We start from the raw sequence: 24538 nt of genomic DNA, 5'->3' as shown, positions 1-24538 counted from the left end.
TTGAACAGACCAGTAGCTGAGTTTATCTGTCTGGATCAAGTGCCATTTGGTGACTTTGGCTAATATGGCTTCTTTTTTTGTTGTAGTATCGTTTTGGAATCGAGTATCGTGACGGTATCGAGTATTATGATACTAAACCTGGTATCGGTATCAAAGTAAAAATTCTGGTATCGTGACAACACTAATTGGTCCATAGCAATAAAGAAATTGCCTGAGAGGACAGGGCTGTAGTGGGTCTGTACAGTATGTAGTAAGAAAGAGACTGCCCGGGTGCTGGGACTGTTTAAAGAAGAGCGACCAGTCTGCCAGGTTTCACTCTCACCTTGGAACATGTGGATCCAGACTGACTGCACGCACACACACACTCTGGCACGCCCGCACACACACCATGCAGGTCATTTGAGAAGCATCAACAATAACCTTCGTATTGAGGTCATCAATATGTGATCGCACTTCTATTACAATGGCTGAGAGGTTTATGGAGGAGGAAGACGCACGGAAGGAAGCTGAAATGGAACAAAGTAATCTGCAGCCAGCCACAGCGCAGCTGAGTACAAACTGGATGGAGAGACCTCCCTCAGAAGCATACATCTCTCTAATCACCCTACCAACCCACTCCTTTCCTCTCCTCCTTCCCTTCCTTTCCCTTCCTCCCTCCTTCATTCACAGGAAGATGTATCCCCAGCCAGACAACCAGTTCAATTCCCCTCTGAAGTATAAATTATTAAATATGTTCCGGTTTTAAAAATAGAAGAAAGCGGAAGAGGAGAGAGCTGCAGAGGTGGTTAGTCACCCAAACAGACAGGAACATAAAGATTTAGTACCACAAGGAGTAAGTATAGGAATAGAAACAAAGTATCCTGACAAATAAACACTTCTCAACCGTCTCAACCACAGTCTCAACACTCTTTCCTTCACGTGAGGATCTTGAAATAATCAAAGACACTTCATCCTCTTCCACACCGCAGCTTTCCTTGAATTAATTCATCTTTCAATGCTCTGAGACACTTCAAGAGCCCTTCAACCTCATGTCTGCCTCAGTGCCTTTTGTGTGCTTGGCTTGGCTAGACACAGGAGTGGTTTAATGTGCATATCTCTGTTATTTGCGCAACAGTGGGTTTTAAAACACAGCCAGACCACTACACTGACCAGGCGATGGTAGAGTGAACACAGGAAGAAGGCCATAATCGGAGGGCTGGGTCAGACAAGGGCTACTAACCTAGTGTCTAACTAATGTCTGCACCAGACTGAACGTGACGCTAGCAGCTAGGGCTTGGACCATAAAGAGGAGGTGCTTGAGGGTCAATGGGCTGAGTGCCACTGTGTGCAACACTAACAACTAGCTTTTGTCTAGTCAACTCAATGAAGTGTGTTCAGTTGGTGCTACTTTGTCTTGACCTTTATTTTGTCTGACCTCTCAGTGATGTCATAGTAAAGGAGGCTAGCTGTATGGATCAGGTTAATGCTGTAGGCAATACCAAAGTCAGACTAAAAGGAACTGTAGAGGCTTCAAATCTAATCATATCTTATATCTACTTAAAGAAAGTACAGAAGAGTATTAGTATGTGCAGTATTAGTGAGTGCCTAAAATGCCACCCTATACCCTATGTAGTGCACTACTTTTAACCAGAACCATATGGCCCTTGGTCAAACGTAGTGCACTAAATAGGGACTAGGGTGTCATTTGGAACGTAGTTTTCGAGTCATTCTGTGAAACAGCTGGGTTTCATTGTGCATCTGTTTTTAGATGGTCACGACCAGGGGTTCATAGGATTTATACCGGATAGACCCTCCACACCTGATCAGACCACCTAAGGACATGGTCCACAAGGATACTGTAAGAGGCCCACTTGGCACAGCTAAGCTGGCAGCAGAGGTGCCCACCACCACCAGACCACACATACACGTCTGGGTTGGCAGTGGCGTTTCCCTGTGGCTTTACACAAGCTGAAAGCTGTTGTCCATGGTCTTGCTAATGCTTCAGTAGGAGTAAAAAGTAAAAAAAAGTAAGTTTGACACCAGCCGTGCTGATTGGCTTTCCTCTAGGAACCGCCTGGTTGTTTCCCAAACGGCACCCTATTCCATATTTAGTGCACTACTTTTGACCAGAGCCCTATGGCTCTATGGCACCCTATTCCCTATATAGTAAACTGCTTTTGACCAGGGCCCTATTCCCTATTTAGAGCCCTATGGGGCCTGGTCAAAAGAAGTGCACCGTATATAGGAAATAGGGTGCCATTTGGGACATAAGTCCTGACTCACTGAGGTCCTTCCCAGGCCTCTGATGTACCCTGAAATAACTCTCTGTTCCTGGGAAGGAAATAGCCACAGTTGGGCGACCCCTGTCGGAAGTGCTGGGGGGACTAAGTCTAGGGATTCACAGATTCTCACTTTACAAATAATAGCCAGTCAATAGGACCACCTCCCTGCTTTGCTCTCTTGTCCAGGAAAGGCAGCCAAGGGTCAGGGATTGTCTGTAGGAATGCCATAGCTAGCATCCCATCCTGCTACCCAGCCACCTCTCTGGACCACAGATTGGAGTCTTTAGTAATGCCATCTACTACAGCACACTGCATCATTGATACTATTCATATACTGCTCTGAGACCAATCAGCACGGCTGGTGTCAAACTTACTTTTTTTACTTTTTACTCCTACTGAAGCATTAGCAAGACCATGGACAACAGCTTTCAGCTTGTGTCAAAGCCACAGGGAAACGCCACTGCCAACCCAGACGTGTATGTGTGGTCTGGTGGTGGTGGGCACCTCTGCTGCCACTGCTTTCATGTGGCTGTAATGTGGCTGCTGTAGTGTGACTCTGGTGTGTACACAAGTGGGTTGTCACTACACCAGAAGAAGCAGGTTTCTGAGAGGTCAAACGAATGACGAGCTCTGACCTGTGGTGTGTATATAATTATGACACTACCTGCTTCTCTTTAGACATTACTACACAGATAAACCACATCAACGGTTGAGATACCTAAGACCTACTTTGGTAAAACTATGGTCTTTAATATGGTTACTTGTTATAGATATTATCAATGACTTTATTGCTAATACACTGTGTGAAATAGACACTAGCTATATTCAGAGATTGAGGGATAATTGTAAGAAGAGAGAATTGGCTGAGCTGTGAGAACAAATCTCATATCATCTATTATCAGCCTATCTATCCTCTGCACTACTACTGAATCAGAAGCTAACCCTGCCACCGTTACACAGTCCCTAACCGCCAGTTCCTAACTGGTAGGCCAATGGGAAAACCAGTCCCTAACTGGTAGGCCAATGGCCATGAGAGAATAAGCAGGTCCTTTATCTATCCTCCGCACTACTAAACTGCCTAGCAACAAGATGGCTTGGCCTTAAGCCTGGGCCTAAAAATGTGTCTGAAACCTGATACTACAATGATAGTACAATGAGCTCTCAAGGCTCGGGGGACATTAGAGCCCCACAGGAACAATACAGACGTGTTATCAGTGCGACTAGATGCTTGACGCTGCCGGACTGACAGTGGGTGATGTGCAAAATGGAGGGACCAAAAATAGGGTCCGGGAGTAAAAAAAAAAAAAAGAAAGTTGAACTGCACCCTCATGGGTGCTAATCTCAGACAGCCTGATGCTATCTGGGACTGGGAGACAGAGCAGGCAGCTAGTTAGCCGTGCAGGGAAAAGACACAGGCTCTCTGATCTAGTGTAAAAGCACCACCCATAGAAAAACAAACATAGTACACTCAGAAGAACCTTAAATGGGATGGTTCTTCGAAGAACCACACACACTCAACACCTTATTTTATGCAAATAAAGTATTGGTCCTTATTTGCATATTTCCCAGGGTACCATTCGAGTGAATATTTTAGTTACCAATACCACCCAAGACTGTGTTTGCTACTGACAGACATGGTGGTTGCATTCATTCATTTTCAGTCCTGTGGCCTTTGCCAAGTGAGATCCTAAGTGAATATATCATTAATAATTCAAGTTAAATTCTTTAAGACAATACAATGCATATTACAATGCATATAGATCTTATTTTGATGGCCTAGTTTTAGCCTAATACAGTGGCCTGAAATGCATGGTTTACAGGCCACATCATGCCTTGCAAGTCACAGTATGCTGGCTTGCAAAGTGATGTCTAACTCATATTGGAATCTAGCCAGAGAGGGGATATCCAACATTTGGAGAAAAAAAAATCACCAGCCACCTGGATTCAGAATGACTGCCAGGGTTGGGAAGACTAAGATGATACTACATATAAACTAAAGTATTTAAACTGGAATAACCATTTCAATAACGGATGCAAGTCCAACTACTAACAGATTGGATTAGTTTAGAAAAATGTATGTTTATATTGGAGTAACATAAGATTAATAAAAAACATAGATATTGAAACAAATCATTCTAATAATCAACCTGCAATAGAGCATGCTGGGAAATATAATAAAGATGGGTGTGGTTTTGTTTCAACTCTGGTTATCAACACCAACAGTGGGGTTATTTTATGCCACTGAATGTTAATTGAACTCTTTAGTGTTCATTTAACTATTGAATCAACACTAGAAACTGAAAGATCTACACTAGATCTACACTCCCCCCCTTGGTTTGTGCTGTGGTGGAGATCTTTGTGGGCTATACTCGGCCTTGTCTCAGGATTGTAAGTTGGTGGTTGAAGATATCCCTCTAGTGGTGCGGGGGCTGTGCTTTGGCAAAGTGGGTGGGGTTATATCCTTCCTGTTTGGCCCTGTCCGGGGGTATCTTCGGATGGGGCCACAGTGTCTCCTGACCGCTCCTGTCTCAGCCTCCAGTATTTATGCTGCAGTAGTTTATGTGTCGGGGGCTAGGGTCAGTTGGTTATACCTGGAGTACTTCTCCTGTCTTATCCAGTGTCCTGTGTGAATTTAAGTATGCTCTCTCTAATTCTCTCGTTCTCTCTTTCTTTCTCTCTGAGAACCTGAGCCCTAGGACCATACGTCACGGCAAACCAGGCATGATGACTCCTTGCTGTCCCCAGTCCACCTGGCCTTGCTGCTGTTCCAGTTTCAACTGCTCTGCCTGCGGTTATGGAACCCCTACCTGTCCCAGACCTGCTGCTTTCAACTCTTAATGATCGGCTATGAAAAGCCAACTGACTTTTATTCCTGATTATTATTTGACCATGCTTGTCATTTATGAACATTTTGAAAATCTTGGCTCTCTCTAATTCTCTCCTTCTCTCTTTCTTTCTCTCTCCCGGAGGACCTGAGCCCTAGGACCATACGTCAGGACTACTGGGCATGATGACTCCTTGCTGTCCCCAGTCCGCCTGGCCTTGCTGCTATTCCAGTTTCAACTGTTCTGCCTGCGGTTATGGAACCGCCACCTGTCCCAGACCTGCTGTTTTCAACTCTTAATGATCGGCTATGAAAAGCCAACTGAAAATTATTCATGATTATTATTTGACCATGCTTGTCACTTATGAACATTTTGAACATCTTGGCATAGTTCTGTTATAATCTCCACCCGGCACAGCCAGAAGAGGACTGGCCACCCCTCATAGCCTGGTTCCTCTCTAGGTTTCTTCCTAGGTTTTGGCCTTTCTAGGGAGTTTTTCCTAGCCACCGTGCTTCTACACCTGCATTGCTTGCTGTTTGGGGTTTTAGGCTGGGTTTCTGTACAGCACTTCGAGATATTAGCTGATGTACGAAGGGCTATATAAAATAAACTTGATTGATTGATTGATTGACTAGTTAACACTGGCCAATTTGCTGTGTGCTATGAAAGGAACACATCTGCAGACATTTCAAGAACATTTCAGAATTCTGAAGAACTGTAGATGCAATGCAACAGGAATGACAGTCAAGCAGGTTTGAGTATTGACCGTAAGAGGTGCCATATTGATTCTAAGTGATAATGATGATGACAGATTTACTGTGCAGTTATTTGTTGTTCAGACTGTATAATGGGGAATAGTGAGGTGCCATTAGGGAGACAACAAGGTGTTTTATTTACAATCTACTCAACCGGATAGAAGGGTTCTTAGCCACTGAGTCACCAACAATGCAGTTTTAAGAAAAATAAGTGTTAAGAAAGTATTTACTAAAATAATCTGAAGTAAAAAATCAATAAAAAATCATTAAAGAGCAACAATAAAATAACAGTAGCAAGGCTATATACAGGGGATATATGTTCTTCCACAGAGCTCTGTGAAGGGAGGTAGTGAATTAGGTGGTCGGCTGAAGTTAAACCCAGAACAATAATGTCTCACACAGACTCTTTTCTCACCCTTTCCTCCGTCTCTTCCTTCCCACCTGGGCTTCATGTGAAGGCAATCAGGTTCTCTTGTCTTTCAGTTTCTGTAGTGTATCTCACCAAGAGTCACACATTCAGAGTCGTGCTGTGTGTGGCCTGTCCCACACAACACAACAGACAGATTCCCAATCAGTCAGAAAGTGATCAAAGCTTTGTGAGTAGATGTCTTTGATGTAATATTTCCTAAGACACAGCAGCAGTCCATCTATGGCTTCCAGCGCATGTATACCCTGCAGTGAGAGGGAAGGTGAACAACATCCATGGATTAAGTCTTGCTTTGAAGTGTATTTATCCTTCATATAATACATCTGTGAGCCAGTCAATAGATGGATGACAAGCAAAAGAGCAAAAGTCAAGATCCCAGGTGTGTTTACACATTGACATTGATGTGCATAATTTCCTTTCAGGAAGCATACTGTATATTTTATCTTCATTCAACATATTTGTTTTTCATTCGATCATTATCAGTGTCTTCACAAAACTGGGGTCATATGTAGCCTAGCAGTAAATATGAGAACATCTATGCACACTATTCTTTCAGCAGGCAACAGGGTGACATGTGAGAGAGAGAAGGAGAGAGTGTCTGTCTGGAGAATAGGCAAAGGGAGAATCTGTCTGGCACAGTGTGTATGACCAGATGCCACATCAATGAAACGCTCCACCATCTGGTAATATTAATACACAGTGCACAAACACACAGACACAGACACACACACACAAACACACAGAGGAGGAGAAAGGGCGGAGGAACGGGGAGGAGGGGTGTCATGCAAACTAAATCTGTTGCATGCAGTCCATTTACCTTGAAGCTGCGTAATGAAAAGGGCCTCGCACGCAACACTCTCTCCAGGTCCATTAGAGGCTCTTTATCTTACTTTAGAACAATCAGGACAGCTAAGCAAATTAAACAGGTTCTCTCTCTCTTTGCTACCCAGCAATGGAAAAGCTCACAAGCTGGTAAGGGTGGTGGTGAGGGACATTCATTTTCATGTGTTCCTCTATGTTTCTTACTTGCTTTAACGTCATTCGGCATACTTTCCCGAACAGCTACAATTCATAAACACCTGTAAACATTCTAGCTGTCATCATGCAGGATGACCTGAAAACAAAGGCTCAGCTCAGAGAGTATGACTGCTGCTTGGCTTGCAGAGCGAGTGATACCCTCTCGGCATGGTTGAGCATTACAGATCAGATCATGAACTTTTAGTCAACCCTGTCTGCTCTGGCACATCTCAACACTAAGCCTCAGTGCTATGCCTTATCTATTGTATCCATCACAGCCAAATGACACCACTTGCAGGGAAGCGTTTGACTGTCTCTCATCCTTTTGTTAACCTGCCCCTATCATGTGTTCTGGCATCGGCTTTAGAGAGATAAAAGTGTGAGGGTTGAGCCAGTGTTGAGGAGGGCTGAGTAGGGGAGGGCTGAGTAGGGGAGGGCTGAGGAGGGGAGGGCTGAGGAGGGGAGGGCTGAGGTGGGGAGGGCAGAGGAACGCTGAACAGGGGAGGCCTGAGGAGGGGAGGGCTGAGGAACGCTGAACAGGGGAGGGCTGAGGAGGGGAGGGCTGAGGAACGCTGAACAGGGAAGGGCTGAGGAGGGGAGGGCTGAGGAATGCTGAACAGGGGAGGGCTGAGGGGGGGATGACGAGGGGAGGGCTGAGGAGGGAAGAGCTGAGGAGGGGAGGGCTGAGGAGGGAAGAGCTGAGGAGGGGAGGGCTGAGGAGGGGATGGCTGAGGAGGGGAGGGCTGAGGAACGCTGAACAGGGGAGGGCTAAGGGGGGGGGGGTGACGAGGGGAGGGCTGAGGAGGGAAGAGCTGAGGAGGGGAGGGCTGAGGAGGGCTGAGGAGGGGAGGGCTGAGGTGGGGAGGGCAGAGGAACGCTGAACAGGAGAGGGCTGAGGAGGGGAGGGCTGAGGAACGCTGAACAGGGGAGGGCTGAGGGGGGGATGACGAGGGGAGGGCTGAGGAGGGAAGAGCTGAGGAGGGGAGGGCTGAGGAGGGCTGAGGAGGGGATGGCTGAGGAGGGGAGGGCTGAGGAACGCTGAACAGGGGAGGGCTGAGGGGGGGGGTGACGAGGGGAGGGCTGAGGAGGGAAGAGCTGAGGAGGGGAGGGCTGAGGAGGGAAGAGCTGAGGAGGGGAGGGCTGAGGAGGGGAGGGCTGAGGAACGCTGAACAGGGGAGGGCTGAGGAGGGGAGGGCTGAGGAACGCTGAACAGGGGAGGGCTGAGGTGGGGAGGGGAGGGCTGAGGGGGGGGTGACGAGGGGAGGGCTGAGGAGGGGAGGGCTGAGGAGGGGAGGGCTGAGGGGGGGGGTGACGAGGGGAGGGCTGAGGAGGGAAGAGCTGAGGTGGGGAGGGGTGAGGAGGGGAGGGCTGAGGAACGCTGAACAGGGGAGGGCTGAGGTGGGGAGGGCTGAGGGGGGGTGACGAGGGGAGGGCTGAGGAGGGGAGGGCTGAGGAACGCTGAACAGGGGAGGGCTGAGGAGGGGAGGGCTGAGGAACGCTGAACAGGGGAGGGCTGAGGGGGGGGTGACGAGGGGAGGGCTGAAGATGGGAGGGCTGAGGAGGGGAGGGCTGAGGAACGCTGAACAGGGGAGGGCTGGGGGGGGGTGACGAGGGGAGGGCTGAGGAGGGAAGAGCTGAGGTGGGGAGGGGTGAGGAGGGCTGAGGAGGGGAGGGCTGAGGAGCGCTGAGGGGGGGAGGGCAAACGAGGGGAGGGCTGAGGAGGGGGGGCTGAGGAGGGGAGGGCTGAGGCGAGGGGGCTGAGGAGGGGAGGGCTGACGAAGGGAGGGCTGAGGAGGGGGGGGCTGAGGAGCGCTGAGGAGGGGAGGGCTGAGAAGCGCTGAAGAGGGGAGGGCTGAGGTGGGGAGAGCTGGGGGTGGCTGAGGAGCGCTGAGGGTGGGAGGGCTGAGAAGCGCTGAAGAGGGGAGGGCTGAGGAGGAGGGCTGAGAAGCGCTGAAGAGGGGAGGGCTGAGGAGGGGAGAGCTGGGGGTGGCTGAGGAGCGCTGAGGATGGGAGGGGAGTGCTGAGGAGGGGAGGGCTGAGGTGGGGATGGCTGACGAGGGCAGGGCTGACGGGTGGGGGCTGACGAGGGGAGGGCTGAGGAAGGGATGAGAGCTCATCTTTGTGTGTGGCAGCGTCTAGGAACTCAGGTGGTTAGTAACAAAAGGAAACGTTGTGTTTGTTCTTGTTCAGGTAGTTATTGCAAATAATGACACACTAACTGCCACCAAACTGACACAGAACACGGTGCAGCTCTCATCATCTTCCAACTCCTCTTAAGCTCTCAAAGCCAGGGTAATACTAGTATCCTGTTTCTCAAGTCATGTAACTTTGCGAAATGTCTATAAGCACGCAGACAGCTTACTATTTACAAAACCTGTAACTCTGTAACATCTCTATTATGAGGTAGGTGTGATGAGATGTTATCACCTCTTCCAACTTGATAAGTGAGTATCTCAATCAGAAAGACAACTGAAACAGTGAGGTGATGCTAGCCTGGTTCCAGAGCTGTTTGTGCTGTCATACAACGACCCTAGGAGTTGGCTATAAAGCACAAACAGATATGGGACCAGGCTAATGTTCTGCTGCTTCTGGGTGGTGGTGTTTCATTCCTTTCCCTACAGTGATATAACTAATGTGGGTCATTAAGTGGAAAGCAGGAAATCCATGCTAAGCAGGGCAGTGAGTGACTGTAACTACTTACTGTGTGCTACACTGCCAGACCAGACTAGGCGGAGGCCACTGTTTCCTGTTGAGTAAGAGGGTTGAAAGGACTGAGGCCTCTAGTCTACTACTGGTCTGATACCGGTGACTGTAAAACCCACCTGGGCTGCCGAGCTGAGAAAAACTCCTGTGACCGCACGGCACACAGAGCTGGCTTGAAGTTACAGCAGTTTGACCGCATATGCTTAAATCCCCCAGAGGATTGAGAAATGAGCTGAGGAACCCCCTCCACACACACACACAAATGTGTGCACGCACACACACGCATGCACATGCACACACACACAAAAGCAACTTCCTGTTGCCTGGAGCAGTTCTGTATTTCAGAGCAGAATTAGAGTAGTTGGATCTCAACGACCGACAGCCAATGACTCGCCTGTGTCTAGACAGATCAGAGGCCCCGACTGCAGTAGTAGCTCACTGGATAGGAATCCAGCTAGCCCACAACCCCTCATTGTTATACGACTACCTTGTGCTGCTTCTCCCACATTGGCTGCACCAGAGAGTTACATAATTCACAGTCCTAAATGCTATAATTGGTGAACATATCTTACCCTACTACACATAAATGCTATAATGGTGAACATATCTTACCCTACTGCACATAAATGCTATAATGGTGAACATATCTTACCCTACTACACATAAATGCTATAATGGTGAACATATCTTACCCTACTACACATAAATGCTATAATGGTGAACATATCTTACCCTACTACACTTAAATGTTATAATGGTGAACATATCTTACCCTACTACACATAAATGCTATAATGGTGAACATATCTTACCCTACTACACATAAATGCAACCCCCCAGCTGTGCAGTACAGCTGGCAATAAATATGACCTATTTCTTAATAGCTTGATTGGACTATTTTGCTGAACTACACAATTCTGTCAGCATTATAACAAAATATAACTTTCAGTTCTTGTGTAAAAGGAAGTACTGTTGAGTTCATATCTAAAGCAGAGCAGACAGGACATTCTCACTAGTTTGAATGCTAACTGAGACAAGACCGCCATGCACATACAGTGCATTCAGAAAGTCTTCAGACCCCTTGACTGTTTCCACATTTGGTTACTTTACAGCCGTATTCTAAAATGGATTAAATCAACAATAAAAAATCCTCCTCAATCAACACACACTACCCCATAATGACAAAGCAAAAACAGGTTTTTAGACAAAAACAGAAATACCTTATTTACATAAGTATTCAGACCCTTTGCTATGAGACATGAAATTGAGCTCAAGTGCATCCTGTTTCCATTGATCATCCTTGAGATGTTTCTACAAGTTGGAGTCCAAGTGTGGTAAATTCAATTGATTGGACATGATTTGGAAAGGCACACACCTGTCTATATAAGGTCCCTCAGGACCTCAGACTGGGGCAAAGGTTCACCTTCCAACAGGACAACAACCCTAAGCACACAGCCAAGACAACACAGGAGTGGCTTCGGGACAAGTCTCTGAATATCCTTGAGTGGCCCAGCCAGGGCCCGGACTTCAAATCAAATGAAACTTTATTTGTCACATCCGCCAAATACAACAATTGTAGACCTTACCATGAAACGCTTACTTACAAGCCCTTAACCAACAGTGCAGTTCAAGAAAGAGTTAAGAAAATATTTACCAAATAAACAAAAAAGTAAAAAATTATAAAAAGTAACAAAATAAAAGAACAGGGGGTACCGGTACAGAGTCAATGTGTGGGGATACAGGTTTGTACATGGAGGTAGGGGTAAAGTGACTATGCATAGATAATAAACAGCGAGTAGTAGCAGTGTAAAAACAAAAGGGTGGGGGGGTCAATGTAAATTGTCCGGGTGGCCCTTTGATTAATTGTTCAGCAGTCTTATGGCTTGGGGGTAGAAGCTGTTAAGGAGTCTTTTAGACCTAGACTTGGCGCTCCAGTACCGCTTGCCGTGCAGTAGCAGAGAGAACAGTCTATGACTTGGGTGACTGGAGTCTTTGACAATTTTTGGGGCCGTCCTCTGACACCGCTTAGTATATAGGTCCTGGATGGCAGGAAGCTTGGCCCCAGTGATGTATTGGGCCATACGCACTACCCTCTGTAGCGCCTTACGGTCGGATGCCGAGCAGTTGCCGTACCAGGCGGTGATGCAACCGGTCAGGATGCTTTCGATGGTGCAGCTGTAGAACTTTTTGAGGATATGGGGACCCATGCCAAATCTTTTCAGTCTCCTGAGGGAGAATAGGTGTTGTCGTGCCCTCTTCACGACTGTCTTGTTGTGTTTGGACCATGATAGTTTGTTGGTGATGTGGACACCAAGGAACTTGAAACTCTCGACCCGCTCCACTACAGTCCCGTTGATGTTAATGAGGCCTGATGTGGACACCAAGGAACTTGAAAGTGATTATGCATAGATAATAAACAGCGAGTAGCAGCTGTGTACAAAACATAGAGAGATGGGGGAGGGTGTCAATGTAAATAGTCTGGTGGTCATTTGATTAATTGTTTAGCAGTCTTATGGCTTGGGGGTAGAAGTTGTTAAGGAGCCTTTTGGTCCTAGACTTGGCGCTCCGGCACCGCTTGCCGTGCGGTAGCAGAGAAAACAGACAATAGAGAGCGAGAACAGTCTATGACTTGGGTGACTGGAGTCTCTGACAATTTTTGGGGCTTTCCTCTGACTTGAACCCGAATCGAACATCTCTGCCAAAGGTGCATCAACAAAGTACTGAGTAAAGGGTCTGACTACTTATGTAAATGTGCTATTTCAGTTTGACATTTTTTATAAATGTGCAAACAGAAGTAGTGCACTATATAGGGAATAGGAGTAGTGCACTATATAGGGAATAGGGTGCCAATTGGTATACACCCACTCCCAGCAGGCTGAGGTGGGGCCATTGTTGATGACACATCATTTGGCCTTTTGGAATGGAATATGGGCATTCTGAGGATGACAACTACACACACACACATTTTTTCAGTCTCTTATCTATCATATAACATGCATGCTCAGTGTTCTTTCTGTTATCTATCATATAACATGCATGCTCAGTGTTCTTTCTGTTATCTATCATATAACATGCATGCTCAGTGTTCTTTCTGTTATCTATCATATAACATGCATGCTCAGTGTTCTTTCTGTTATCTATCATATAACATGCATGCTCAGTGTTCTTTCTGTTATCTATCATATAACATGCATGCTCAGTGTTCTTTCTGTTATCTATCATATAACATGCATGCTCAGTGTTCTTTCTGTTATCTATCATATAACATGCATGCTCAGTGTTCTTTCTGTTATCTGTCAAATGCTGTAAGTCCGATCAACATGACTATATACAGTACTAACTGGGCCGTAACTCATTTAGTTGTAAAAATGAAACGTAAAGTTACTGTAAATTGTTAGCACAAGAACATTGTCTTATATGATGCTACTTTTTATGATGGTATATGGCACAAGAGAAAATACATTTGTAAAGAGAGTGAAACAGTAAAGTATGTTTTAAAGGACCTTTTGTAAGGCTGAAACAGTAAAGTATGTTTTAAAGGACCTTTTGTAAGGGTGAAACAGTGAAACAAACAGACGCACAGTGCACAAACAAGATGAATCATGCAGATTTGATGACGCACATGCAATTAATAGTTTAGAGAAAACACAAACTCATTAAAGTGATAATGAGTACAAGTTCAAGAAGAACCTGTTCAAAGATATGTAAGGGACAATCAACGAGGTGCTATGCGTTCTATGGAAAATAATGAACTTCCATGGAGTTGTATTATTTTCCAGAGAATGCATAGAGCCCCGAGTTGATTATCCCTTTTATGCCATGGCTATAATTCTAATAATAAATAAACAAACTTGCTAGTTTAGTTAACCAAACATTAGTCCTAATCTGAGAGTATGAAAATCTAATTTATCAATGCCAGTAATGTTTTCAATTCGACCTTTGCTTTCAAAAGCAGCTCAAACATAGAAGGTGTAAGAATGAACTATAGCCATTGAATTCTACCGTGCAAATATACCGTGCGTTATAGGGAAATAATACACGCCTTAGAATGCCCTTCAAGCCAATCATAAACAAGTATTCAACAATGCCATGGTATGAATTTAGATACAACAACATGCTCCATAAAAACAACATTCCAGGTGGACTCCCTCTTATGGCAGTAAAACAGTCAGCTCAAAGTACAGGAGGTGCACGGTTTGAGCAGAAATGGCATGTGATAAGTTTGGATTGCTTTGCACATGTTGTACATTGTGCAATAATGCTTTGATTAAGATTTTGGGGGATTATTTGTGTGTGTGTGTGTGTGTGTGTGTGTGTGTGTGTGTGTGTGTGTGTGTGTGTGTGTGTGTGTGTGTGTGTGTGTGTGTGTGTGTGTGTGTGTGTGTGTGTGCATTGTTTGAGTGTAATCTGTGTCCATGGTTTGACTGGTTTTAGTAGTGGTGTCTTGAAGACATAAAGGTCTCCAGCTTTGACAACGGGAGGGGCTGCACCACAATCCGTGTAGCCATTTGATTAGCTGTTCAGGAGACTTATGACTTATGGTTTGAGGTTAGAAGCTGTTAAGAAGTGCACGTGCTGCAGCAGAGAGAACAGTCTTTGACTAGGGTAGCTGGACCCTTTGGACATTTTTAGGGCCCTCCTCTGACACCGCCTGGTATAGAGGTCCTGGATGGCAGTGATGTACTTGGCCGTACGCACTACCCTCTGTAGTGCCGTGCTTCCGGAGGCCGAGCAGTTGCCATACCAGGCAGTGATGCAACCAGTCAGGATGTTCTCGATGGTGCAGCTGTATAGCTTTTTGAGGATCTGAGGACCCATGCTAAATCTTTTCAGTCTCGTGAGGGGGAATATGTGTTGCCGTGCCCTCTTCACAACTGTATTGGTGTGTTTGGACCATGATAGTTCATTGGTGATGTGGACACCAAGGAACTTGAGGCTCTCACCTGCTCCACTACAGCCCTGTCGATGAGAATGGGGGTGTGCTTGGTCCTCCTTTTAGGCTGTCTCATCGTTGTTTGTGATCAGGCCTACCACTGTTGTGTCGTCACCAAACTTAATGATGGTGTTGGGAGTCGTGCTTGGCCATGCAGTCATGGGTGAACAGGGAGTACAGGAGGGGACAGAGCACGCACCCCTGAGGCGCCCCCGTATTGAGGATCAGCGTGGCAGATGAGAATGCACTAATGCACAGGTGCAACTTGTTTTCATTAATCATCCTTGAGATGTTTCTACAACTTGATTGGAGTCCACCTGTGGTAAATTCAACTGATTGCAAATTATTTGGAAAGGCACACACCTATCTATATAAGGTCCCACAGTTGACAGTGCATGTCAGAGCAAAAACCAAGCCATGAGGTCAAAGGAATTCTCCGCAGAGCTCCGAGACAGGATTGTGTTGTGGCACAGATCTGATGAAGGGTACTAAAAAATGTCTGCAGCATTGAAGGTCCCCAAGAACACAGTGGCCTCATCATTCTTAAATGGAAGAAGTTTGGAACCACCAAGACTCTTCCTTGAGCTGGCCAAACTGAGCAACCGAGGGAGAAGGGCCTTGGTCAGGGAGGTGAACAAGAACCCGATGGTCACTCTGACAAAACTCCAGAGTTCCTCTATGGAGATGAGAGAACCTTCCAGAAGGACAACCATCTCTGCAGCACTCCACCAATCAGGCCTTTGTGGTAGAGAGGCCAGACAGAAGCCACTCCTCAGTAAAAAGGCACATGACAGCCCGCTTGGAGTTTGCCAAAAGGCACCTAAAGGATTCAGACCATAAGAAACAAGATTATCTGGTCTGATGAAACCAAGATTTAAATATTTGGCCTGAATACCAAGTGTCACTTCTGGAGGAAACCTGGCACCATCTTCTATGGTGAAGCATGGTGGTGGCAGCATCATGCTGTGGGGATGTTTGTCAGTGGCAGGGACTGGGAGACTAGTCAGGATCGAGGGAAAGATGAACGGAGCAAAGTACAGAGAGATCCTTGATGAAAACCTGCTCCAGAGTGCTCAAGACCTCAGACTGGGGCGAGGGTTTACCTTCCGACTCTAACCACACAGCCAAGGCTTCGAGACAAGTCTCTGAATGTCCTTGAGTGGCCCAGCCAGAGCCCATACTTGAACCAGATGGAACATCTCTCTGGAGAGACCTGAAAATAGCTGTGCAGCGATGCTCCACATCCAACCTGACAGAGCTTGAGAGGATCTGCAGAGAAGAATCTGAGAAACTCCCCAAATACAGGTGTGCCAAGCTTGTAGCGTCATACCCAAGAAGACTCAAGGCTGTAATCGCTGCCAAAGGAGCTTCATCAAAGTACTGAGTAAAGGGTCTGAATACTTATGTAAATGTGATAGTTTTTTATTTTTATACATTTGCAAAAATGTCTAAAAACCAGTTTTTGCTTTGTCATAATGCGCTATTGTGTGTAGATTGATGGAGAGTAAAAAACTATTGAATACATTTTAGAATAAGGCTGTAACGTAACAAAATGTGGAAAAAGTCAAGGGGTCTGAATACTTTCCTAATGCACTGTAAAATACTTCAGATCTGATTCCACACTGGGACACAGGTCAAATGTGCAGCTCACAAAGTCTCTGGTGGTCAGGCTACAACACAACAGACAGTACACAGTATGCACTAATACACAGCTACTCCAGGCATAGGAATAACATATTTTCTGGTCCTAAAGTATCTTTTCTTTTACAGGCTACACCTGAGTGAGGAAGTAAAGATTAGTGTGGTAGACCCAAGTTAAGACTTTAAAACAGTTGGCACTGGAACATTCTTTCCTTATTTGGAGGGAATGTGAAAGTCTAGAATGAGAATGAGGATGGTCTAATCATGGCATCATCAGTAGCACTCTGGGAAAAGGATGGGGGTTGGTGGGGATGCATGATACCATTCCCTATCATGCCACTGTGGAAAGAGAGATTCTCACAAGGCCTACCACCTGACTGATTCTATATCACTGCTAACAGAAGACAGAAGTAAAAAGGGGAGGGAGGGGTAGAGAATAACAAAACAGGCTGACCTCACTGACTGGAAGGCCACCCATCCTCCTCCCCCAGAGTGGACTTTAGAGCAGAGGATGGACGCTTGCTCTCTCTTTCTCTCCGTCTGTCTCTCTGTCCCCCCTCTCTTTCTCTCTCTCCTTACCTTCTCTCTCCCTCCACTCTCTCTTTCTGCCCCCCCTCTCTCTGTTGGGAGGGTAAGAGGAAGGAACTGTTGTTCTCATAACAGGCCAGCATGACTTCTCTCTTCTTGGAAGCCACCTGACTGACTGCACCCTGAAATCCTGCAGAATGACTCACTGCACTCACCTCTAGCCCTGCTTACAACTCACACAAACATTCACACAAAGGACAAAGTTTGATGCTGTATACACTGCAGTGCATGCACTCAAACATATGCACGGTACACGGAGTGTACAAAACATTAGGAACACCTTCCTAATACTGAGTTGCACACCGTTTGCCCTCAGAACAGCCTCAATTAGTCGGAGCATGGACTCTACATGGTGTTGAACGCGTTCCACATGGATGCTGGACCATGTTGACTCCAATGCTTCCCACAGTTGTGTCTAGTTAGCGGGATGTCCTTTGGGTGGTGGTCAATTTTTGATACACACGGGAAACTGTTGAGCGTGAAAAACCCAGCAGCGTTGCAGTTCTTGACACACTCACACCAGTGCGCCTGGCACCTTCTACCATACCCCGTTCAAAGGCACTTCAATCTTTTGTCTTGCCCGTTGACCCTCTGAATGGCACATATACACAACCCATGTCTCAATTGTCTCAAGGCTTAAAAATCCTTCTTTAACATGTCTCCTCCCCTTCATCTACAATGATTGAAGTGGATTTAAGGGATCATAGATTTCACCTGGATTCACCTGGTCAGTCTGTCATGGAAAGAGCAGGTGTTCTTAATGTTTTGTACACAGTGTATTATGATACTCACTGATATTCAGTTAAGCAACATGGGGAAAACAAAATAGTCATGAATAAAAGAGACAAAAAATACAGACTATTTACAGTTATTTTATACAGCTATTTCTGTGCAACGTGCTAAACTTGGAATACTGTATGTGAGAGTCAGTGTGGACAAGATGCTCACATGCAGAATAAAGAGCTGTATAGGAAAACTGCCTGCCTTCCTATTCCATATACTGTACATTCAATGACACCATTCATATGAAGCTGCTAAATATGTTCCTAATTTACTGATGGTCATCTTTTCAACATTCTGTGGTCTTCGGGACTATCTGAAGATCTGTATATGTACATAGATGTGTGCACTTAACTCCGATGATCACCTAAATCATGTATTGATGTCAATGGAATATTTGTGCAAAAACTAGATATGTGCACAGATCTCAAGTTAGAAATCAGGCCTATTATACAGTGCATTCGGAAAGTATTCAGATCCATTCATTTTTTCCACATTTTGTTTTGTTACAGCTTTATTCTAAAATGTATTAAAATAAATAAAAAATCTCATCAATCTACACACAATACCCCATAATGATAATGCAAAACTAGTGAGACTAGTCAGGATTGAGGGAAAGATAGATGGAGCAAAGTACATTGAAATTCTTGATGAAAACCTGTTCCAGAGCGCTCAGAACCTCAGACTGGGTCGAAGGTCCACCTTCCAACAGGACAACAACCCTAAGCACACAGCCAAGACAACGCAGGAGTGGCTTCGGGACAAGTCTCTGAATGGCCTTGAGTGGCCCAGCCAGAGCCCATACTTGAACCAGATGGAACATCTCTCTGGAGACCTGAAAATAGCTGTGCAGCGATGCTCCCCATCCAACCTGACAGAGCTTGAGAGGATCTGCAGAGAAAAATCTGAGAAACTCCCCAAATACAGGTGTGCCAAGCTTGTAGCGTCATACCCAAGAAGACTCAAGGCTGTAATCGCTGCCAAAGGAGCTTCATCAAAGTACTGAGTAAAGGGTCTGAATACTTATGTAAATGTGATATTTCAGTTTGAAATGTTTTATACATTTGCTCAACTTTTTCTAAAAACCTGTTTTTGCTTTGTCATTGTGTGGTATTGTGTGTAGATTTATGAAAACAACGTCATCCATTTTAGAATAAAGCTGTAACATAACAAAATGTGGAAAAAGTCAAGGGGTCTGAATACTTTCCCAATGCACTGGATGAAGTGAGGATGTTGTGCAGATCAGTCTGAACCTTGTCGTTGACTTCAATATCACATGGATCATGGCCAAGCATTTTTCATTTAGTTTCTTGGAAATCATCGCATGACTCGAGCAAACTGAAAACAAAACAGTTCCTCAAACTGAACCGGGTGGGCCAATATCCCTTTTCTCCCAGTGAGACGGAGAGTATCAGGTTACACGTAGAGGGAGAGAGAGAGAGAGAGAAAGATAAACAGACAGACAGACAGACAGACAGACAGACAGACAGACAGACAGACAGACAGACAGACAGACAGACAGACAGACAGACAGACAAACAGACAGACAGACAGAGAACGATTCCCACAAAAACTAGTGCCCTTTACTGCTGTAGGATCCTAATTTGACCCAGTCTCCTACAGCTGTATGTGCACAAGATCATAGGAAAGGCTATATGAGAGAAAAAAGCATGCAGTGCCTCGTGTTGGAGACAGATAGAGATTGCGGGGAAGTAAGAATTTACATTTTCTTTTGTACGGTAGGACAGTATTGTAGTACTCGAGTCCGGTCTCAAGACCACATATTGAGTGTCTTGGTCTTGTGTCGTGTTGGATCCATTTTACTCGGTCTTGGACAATGAGGACTTTCTTCCCGAGACCAGCGGAGTATAAAAACGTAGGATTATCAGCTCCCATTCAGTCAGCGCATAAAACCGCGTTTGCCATATCCACACTCCTTTCATGACTAAGTAATATCTTATCGCCTATAGAAACCTGGACTTCCTACTTTACTCGTAATATTACTGTCCTTTCGTTACTTTGTCGTGCTGGTCAGAAATTCCTTGATTCGCTGGTAGGGAAGAGTGGTGGAAATTGTTTGAAAGTTGAGCACTTACTATTAGTAAGGGGAGACCAGGGGAAGTTGGAACATATTTTGTATTTGTATCAATTATAGACCTGTTCGGGGTAGTGATCATTTGTAGAGTGTCTCTCTATTTGACCTCAACATATTTTCACCATTCTGAATGTCTAAAGAATCCATATGTTCTTCTGAAATATGAATACAGAAATACTGGACATTTTGAACTTTTATTATGGTGGCAATTTGACACAAGTACAATAACGGTCTTGACTTGGTCTCGGACCCCTCACCCCCTCCCGTTCTCGGTCTTGACTTGGTCTCGGACCCCTCACCCCCTCCCGTTCTCGGTCTTGACTTGGTCTCGAACCCCTCACCCCCTCCCGTTCTCGGTCTTGACTTGGTCTCGGACACCTCACCCCCTCCTGTTCTCGGTTTTGACTTGGTCTCGGAACCCTCACCCCCTCCTGGTCTCGGTCTTGACTTGGTCTTGTACCTCTCGCTCCGGTGTCGGTCTTTGCTCAGGTGTCGGTCTTGAATCAGTCTCGCTTTAGGTGGTCTCGAACACAAACCTGGGGTAGGAGTCAGTCGACTGGGTTAGGAGTCAGTCTCTCTCACATTGTCATTATGTGTAACAGGCTGAGAGCCAGGTATGCTTCCCTGATTCACATGATTTCAATTCACATCAGGAAGTAGCTATAGCAATTTGTCTCTGGCCAGAAGCCTGGCCGAAAAACACAATGATAAACAATGCAACGTTGGTTGCCTAAAGCATTACTGCAAGTCAATAGCTACTCTCATAAGGGGAAAATCCTAACTTCAAATTTTCACTATGTATCCCATTGACATCAATGCATGACTGACCAGGAGCCGGTTTCCCAAATGCATCTTAAGGCTAAGTTCATCATTATGCTTTTGGGAAACCAGGCCCTCGATAGTACCCACTGGGCAAAAACAATGTTTCCACATCATTTCAACCAAAAAAAGCAATGTGATGACGTTGAATCAACGTTGAAAACTGATTTTTTTTTCAAATCCAATCAACGTATTTTTTTCACCCAACGTTTTACCTAAAACATGGTGATATTTTTGGTTGATTTCATGTTGAAGTCACGTTAGTTGAAAACTCAACCAAATGTAAATAAAATCTAGACGTTGACCTGACGTCTGTGCCCAGTGGGTAAGGATTTTCCCCATAGTACGAACAGTATTGGTTCGAAGGCTCTAGCTTTGAGTCAGTGCCTAGTGGAGTGTATTACACAGGGGGGTTGTTAACAGGTTGTGATGGGGCTGCATTATACTGATAACAACCCCCAGGGGAACGAGGAGAACAGAGAATAGCCCCCCCACAGGAATGAGACTGAGAGGTCCCTCCCTCTCCCCCTACTTTGCCCTACTTTTAGTGCCAGTTGTGCATGCATCAGTGGGCTAGGAGGATGGCCTGACCTACCAAGATATCAATCCATCCATCCTACCCAAACAAAGTAGCCTACTGTTTTTTTAATTTATTTTTAATATATATATATTTCACCTTTATTTAACCAGGTAGGCTAGTTGAGAACAAGTTCTCATTTGCAACTGCGACCTGGCCACGACTGTCTCGGTCTTGGTTTAACTATTAGAGAGTTTAAAATAGAGTTTTATTTTCAATCTAGGGTGAGATACCTCACTACAAAGCCACACAACAGGCAATGACAGACAGGCACATTCCAACAATCAAAGAACCCGTAACCTGAGCCAATGCAGTGCCTGAAGCTTTCACCTGGTCTAGGACCTGTAGGCACTAGACAGCACTCACACCAGCTAAGACCTGACAGAGACTCTCCAGGCCCAGCCATGGCAGTGGAACCAGCATGTCGCATCCACCCATCGCACATGACATGGACTTTAATGGCTCACAGTGACATGTGAGACAAAGGAGATGATTGTGGACTACAGGAAAAAGAGGACTGAGCATGCCCCTATTCTCATCGACTGGGCTGGAGTGGAACAGGTTGAGAGCTTTAGGTTCCTTGGTGTCCACAAACTAACATGGTCCAAGCACACCAGACAGTCGTGAAGAGAGCATGACAAAACCTATTCCCCTCAGGAGACTGAAATGATTTGGCATGGGTCCTCAGATCCTCAAAAGGTTCTACAGCTGCACCATCGAGAGCATCCTGACGGGTTGCATCACTGCCTGGTACAGCAACTGCTCGGCCTCCGGAAGCAAGGCACTACAGAGGGTAGTGCGAACGGCCCAGTACATCACTGGGGCCAAGCTTCCTGCCATCCAGGACCTCTATACCAGGCGGTGTCAGAGGAAGGCCCTAAAAAGTGTCAAAGACTCCAGCCACCCTAGTCAAAGACTGTTCTCTCTGCTACCGCACGGCAAGCGGTACCGGAGCACCAAGTCTAGGTCCAAGAGGCTTCTAAACAGCTTCTACCCCCAAGCCATAAGACTCCTGAACATCTAATCAAATGCCTACCCAGAATATTTGCATTGCCCCCCCTCCCCCTCCCCATATTTTACACCGCTGCTACTCTCTGTTGTTATCATCTTTGCATAGTCACTTTAATAACTCTACCTACATGCACATATTACCTCAACTAACCAGTGCCCCCGTACATTGACTTTGTACCAGTACCCCCCTGTATATAGTCTCACTATTGTTATTTTACTGCTGCTCTTTAACTACTTGTTACTTTTATTTCTTATTCTTATTCATATTTTTTTAACTGCATTGTTGGTTAAGGGCTCGCAAGTAAGCATTTCACTGTAAGGTCTACACCTGTTGTATTCGGCGCATGTGACCAGTACATTTTGATTTGATTTGTGTGTGTGTGTGAGAGTAGTGTCTCCTCCAGATTAGACAGCATAACAGGCACGGTGCTAGCATTAGCATTCCAATGATAATGGAGTGTGACACAAACAAGCCTTGAAGCCCTGTCTGGTCTGGTCTGGTTGTCTCAGATCAGCTGCCAGGGACCAGACTAAACTCTACCCTCTCAGACAGACAGACAGACAGACAGAAACCTGCACTGGTGACTCAGCTGCAGAACATATGACATTCTTCCCTGATGCCATTCATGCAAAGAAGCTATCTTTTTTCCTTATTCTGATGGCATTCAGTTTAAACAGGAATGTGAGTCTGTCTATAACCAAGGAATGCTGCACCTGTCACATGGCCCAATGACACGGCATCTGGCTCCACAACATGCCAATCAGTGCTTTTTTAGTTCAAAAGAGTTTGTGTATAGAATGCTCAAATTCAAACTGAATGCACACACACACACACTCCTGTCAAGAGCCAGAAGCCATTAGTCAGTCAGTGCCCCCCAGCTGTATTTTCTGAGCTGGGATCTGGTCTTATCAGACAGGAAGCAGAACCCCTCAACAGTCTGTCTCCTTCGCAATGCTACTGTAGCAGGCAGCAGCCCTGTGAACTCACACAAACACAAACTCATGCAACGTCCAGCCAAATCATCCACTGGACAGGCAGAATGGACACGTTTGAGTCGGTCAGCGAGACCAGACCCTGCTCTAAACAGGTACAGAGACGAGGGGGGAGAGACCAGACCCTGCTCTAAACAGGTACAGAGATGAGGAGGGAGAGACCAGGCCCTGCTCTAAACAGGTACAGAGATGAGGAGGGAGAGACCAGGCCCTGCTTTAAACAGGTACAGAGACGAGGGGGGAGAGACCAGACCCTGCTCTAAACAGGTACAGAGATGAGGAGGGAGAGACCAGACCCTGCTCTAAACAGGTACAGAGACGAGGGGGGAGAGACCAGACCCTGCTCTAAACAGGTACAGCGACGAGGGGGGAGAGACCAGGCCCTGCTCTAAACAGGTACAGAGACGAGGAGGGAGAGACCAGACCCTGCTCTAAACAGGTACAGAGACGAGGGGGGAGAGACCAGACCCTGCTCTAAACAGGTACAGAGACGAGGGGGGAGAGACCAGACCCTGCTCTAAACAAGTACAGAGACGAGGGGGGAGAGACCAGACCCTGCTCTAAACAGGTACAGAGACGAGGGGGGAGAGACCAGACCCTGCTCTAAACAGCTACAGAGACGAGGGGGGAGAGACCAGGCCCTGCTCTAAACAGGTAGAGACGAGGAGGGAGAGACCAGGTCCTGCTCTAAACGGGTACAGAGACGAGCAGAGAGTCTAACAGCTTCACTGTATGTGTGGGTCTGACAGGGTGGGTGTTGGTTGTTTTATATGTCTAACTGCTGTGCCAAATACGTATCAAATGATCCTATAAACATGTTCTGAATAACCTTGCAGAAGAAGTACTCTACGACCAAGATTACACTGACCACTGATGCTTTTCTTCCTTAGCAGCAGCCCAAGTCAACCTACTCTTTATTCTTGTGCTTTTCTGTATGTTGGCATGTTCCTCCAGCATTGACGTGCATAAGGTCACCACATAGTGATGCAGCTGAGGAGGATGGGTTTTCCTGGTGTCGGGTTCAAACTCCACCGGGAGTACAAGGAAGTATTCATTCAAGTTATGAGATCTCAGGGAGAAGGTATGTGAGGGCTAGTGTTGGTGGTTAGTTGG

At 46.0% G+C, this 24538-nt stretch overlaps 1 protein-coding gene across 1 annotated transcript; it reads right to left on the bottom strand.

Annotated features, from left to right (window-relative positions):
* Positions 1-7602: 7602 nt before the first annotated feature.
* On the bottom strand, positions 7603-9402 carry LOC120054315 (extensin-like). The gene has a single exon (XM_039001729.1). The coding sequence runs from the start codon at positions 9400-9402 to the stop codon at positions 7603-7605; it is 1800 nt and encodes a 599-aa protein (XP_038857657.1).
* Between the last annotated feature and the right edge of the window lie 15136 nt (positions 9403-24538).

This window comes from Salvelinus namaycush, chromosome 10, assembly GCF_016432855.1.
Source record: "Salvelinus namaycush isolate Seneca chromosome 10, SaNama_1.0, whole genome shotgun sequence".
Classification (NCBI taxonomy): Eukaryota; Metazoa; Chordata; class Actinopteri; order Salmoniformes; family Salmonidae; genus Salvelinus; species Salvelinus namaycush.
Note: the sequence above shows the minus strand (reverse complement) of the source record. Positions and strands in the feature narration are given on the sequence as shown.

Coding starts and splice junctions, on each gene's coding strand:
- LOC120054315 (XM_039001729.1), bottom strand. CDS start 9,402: ATGAGCTCTCATCCCTTCCTCAGCCCTCCCCTCGTCAGCCCCCACCCG.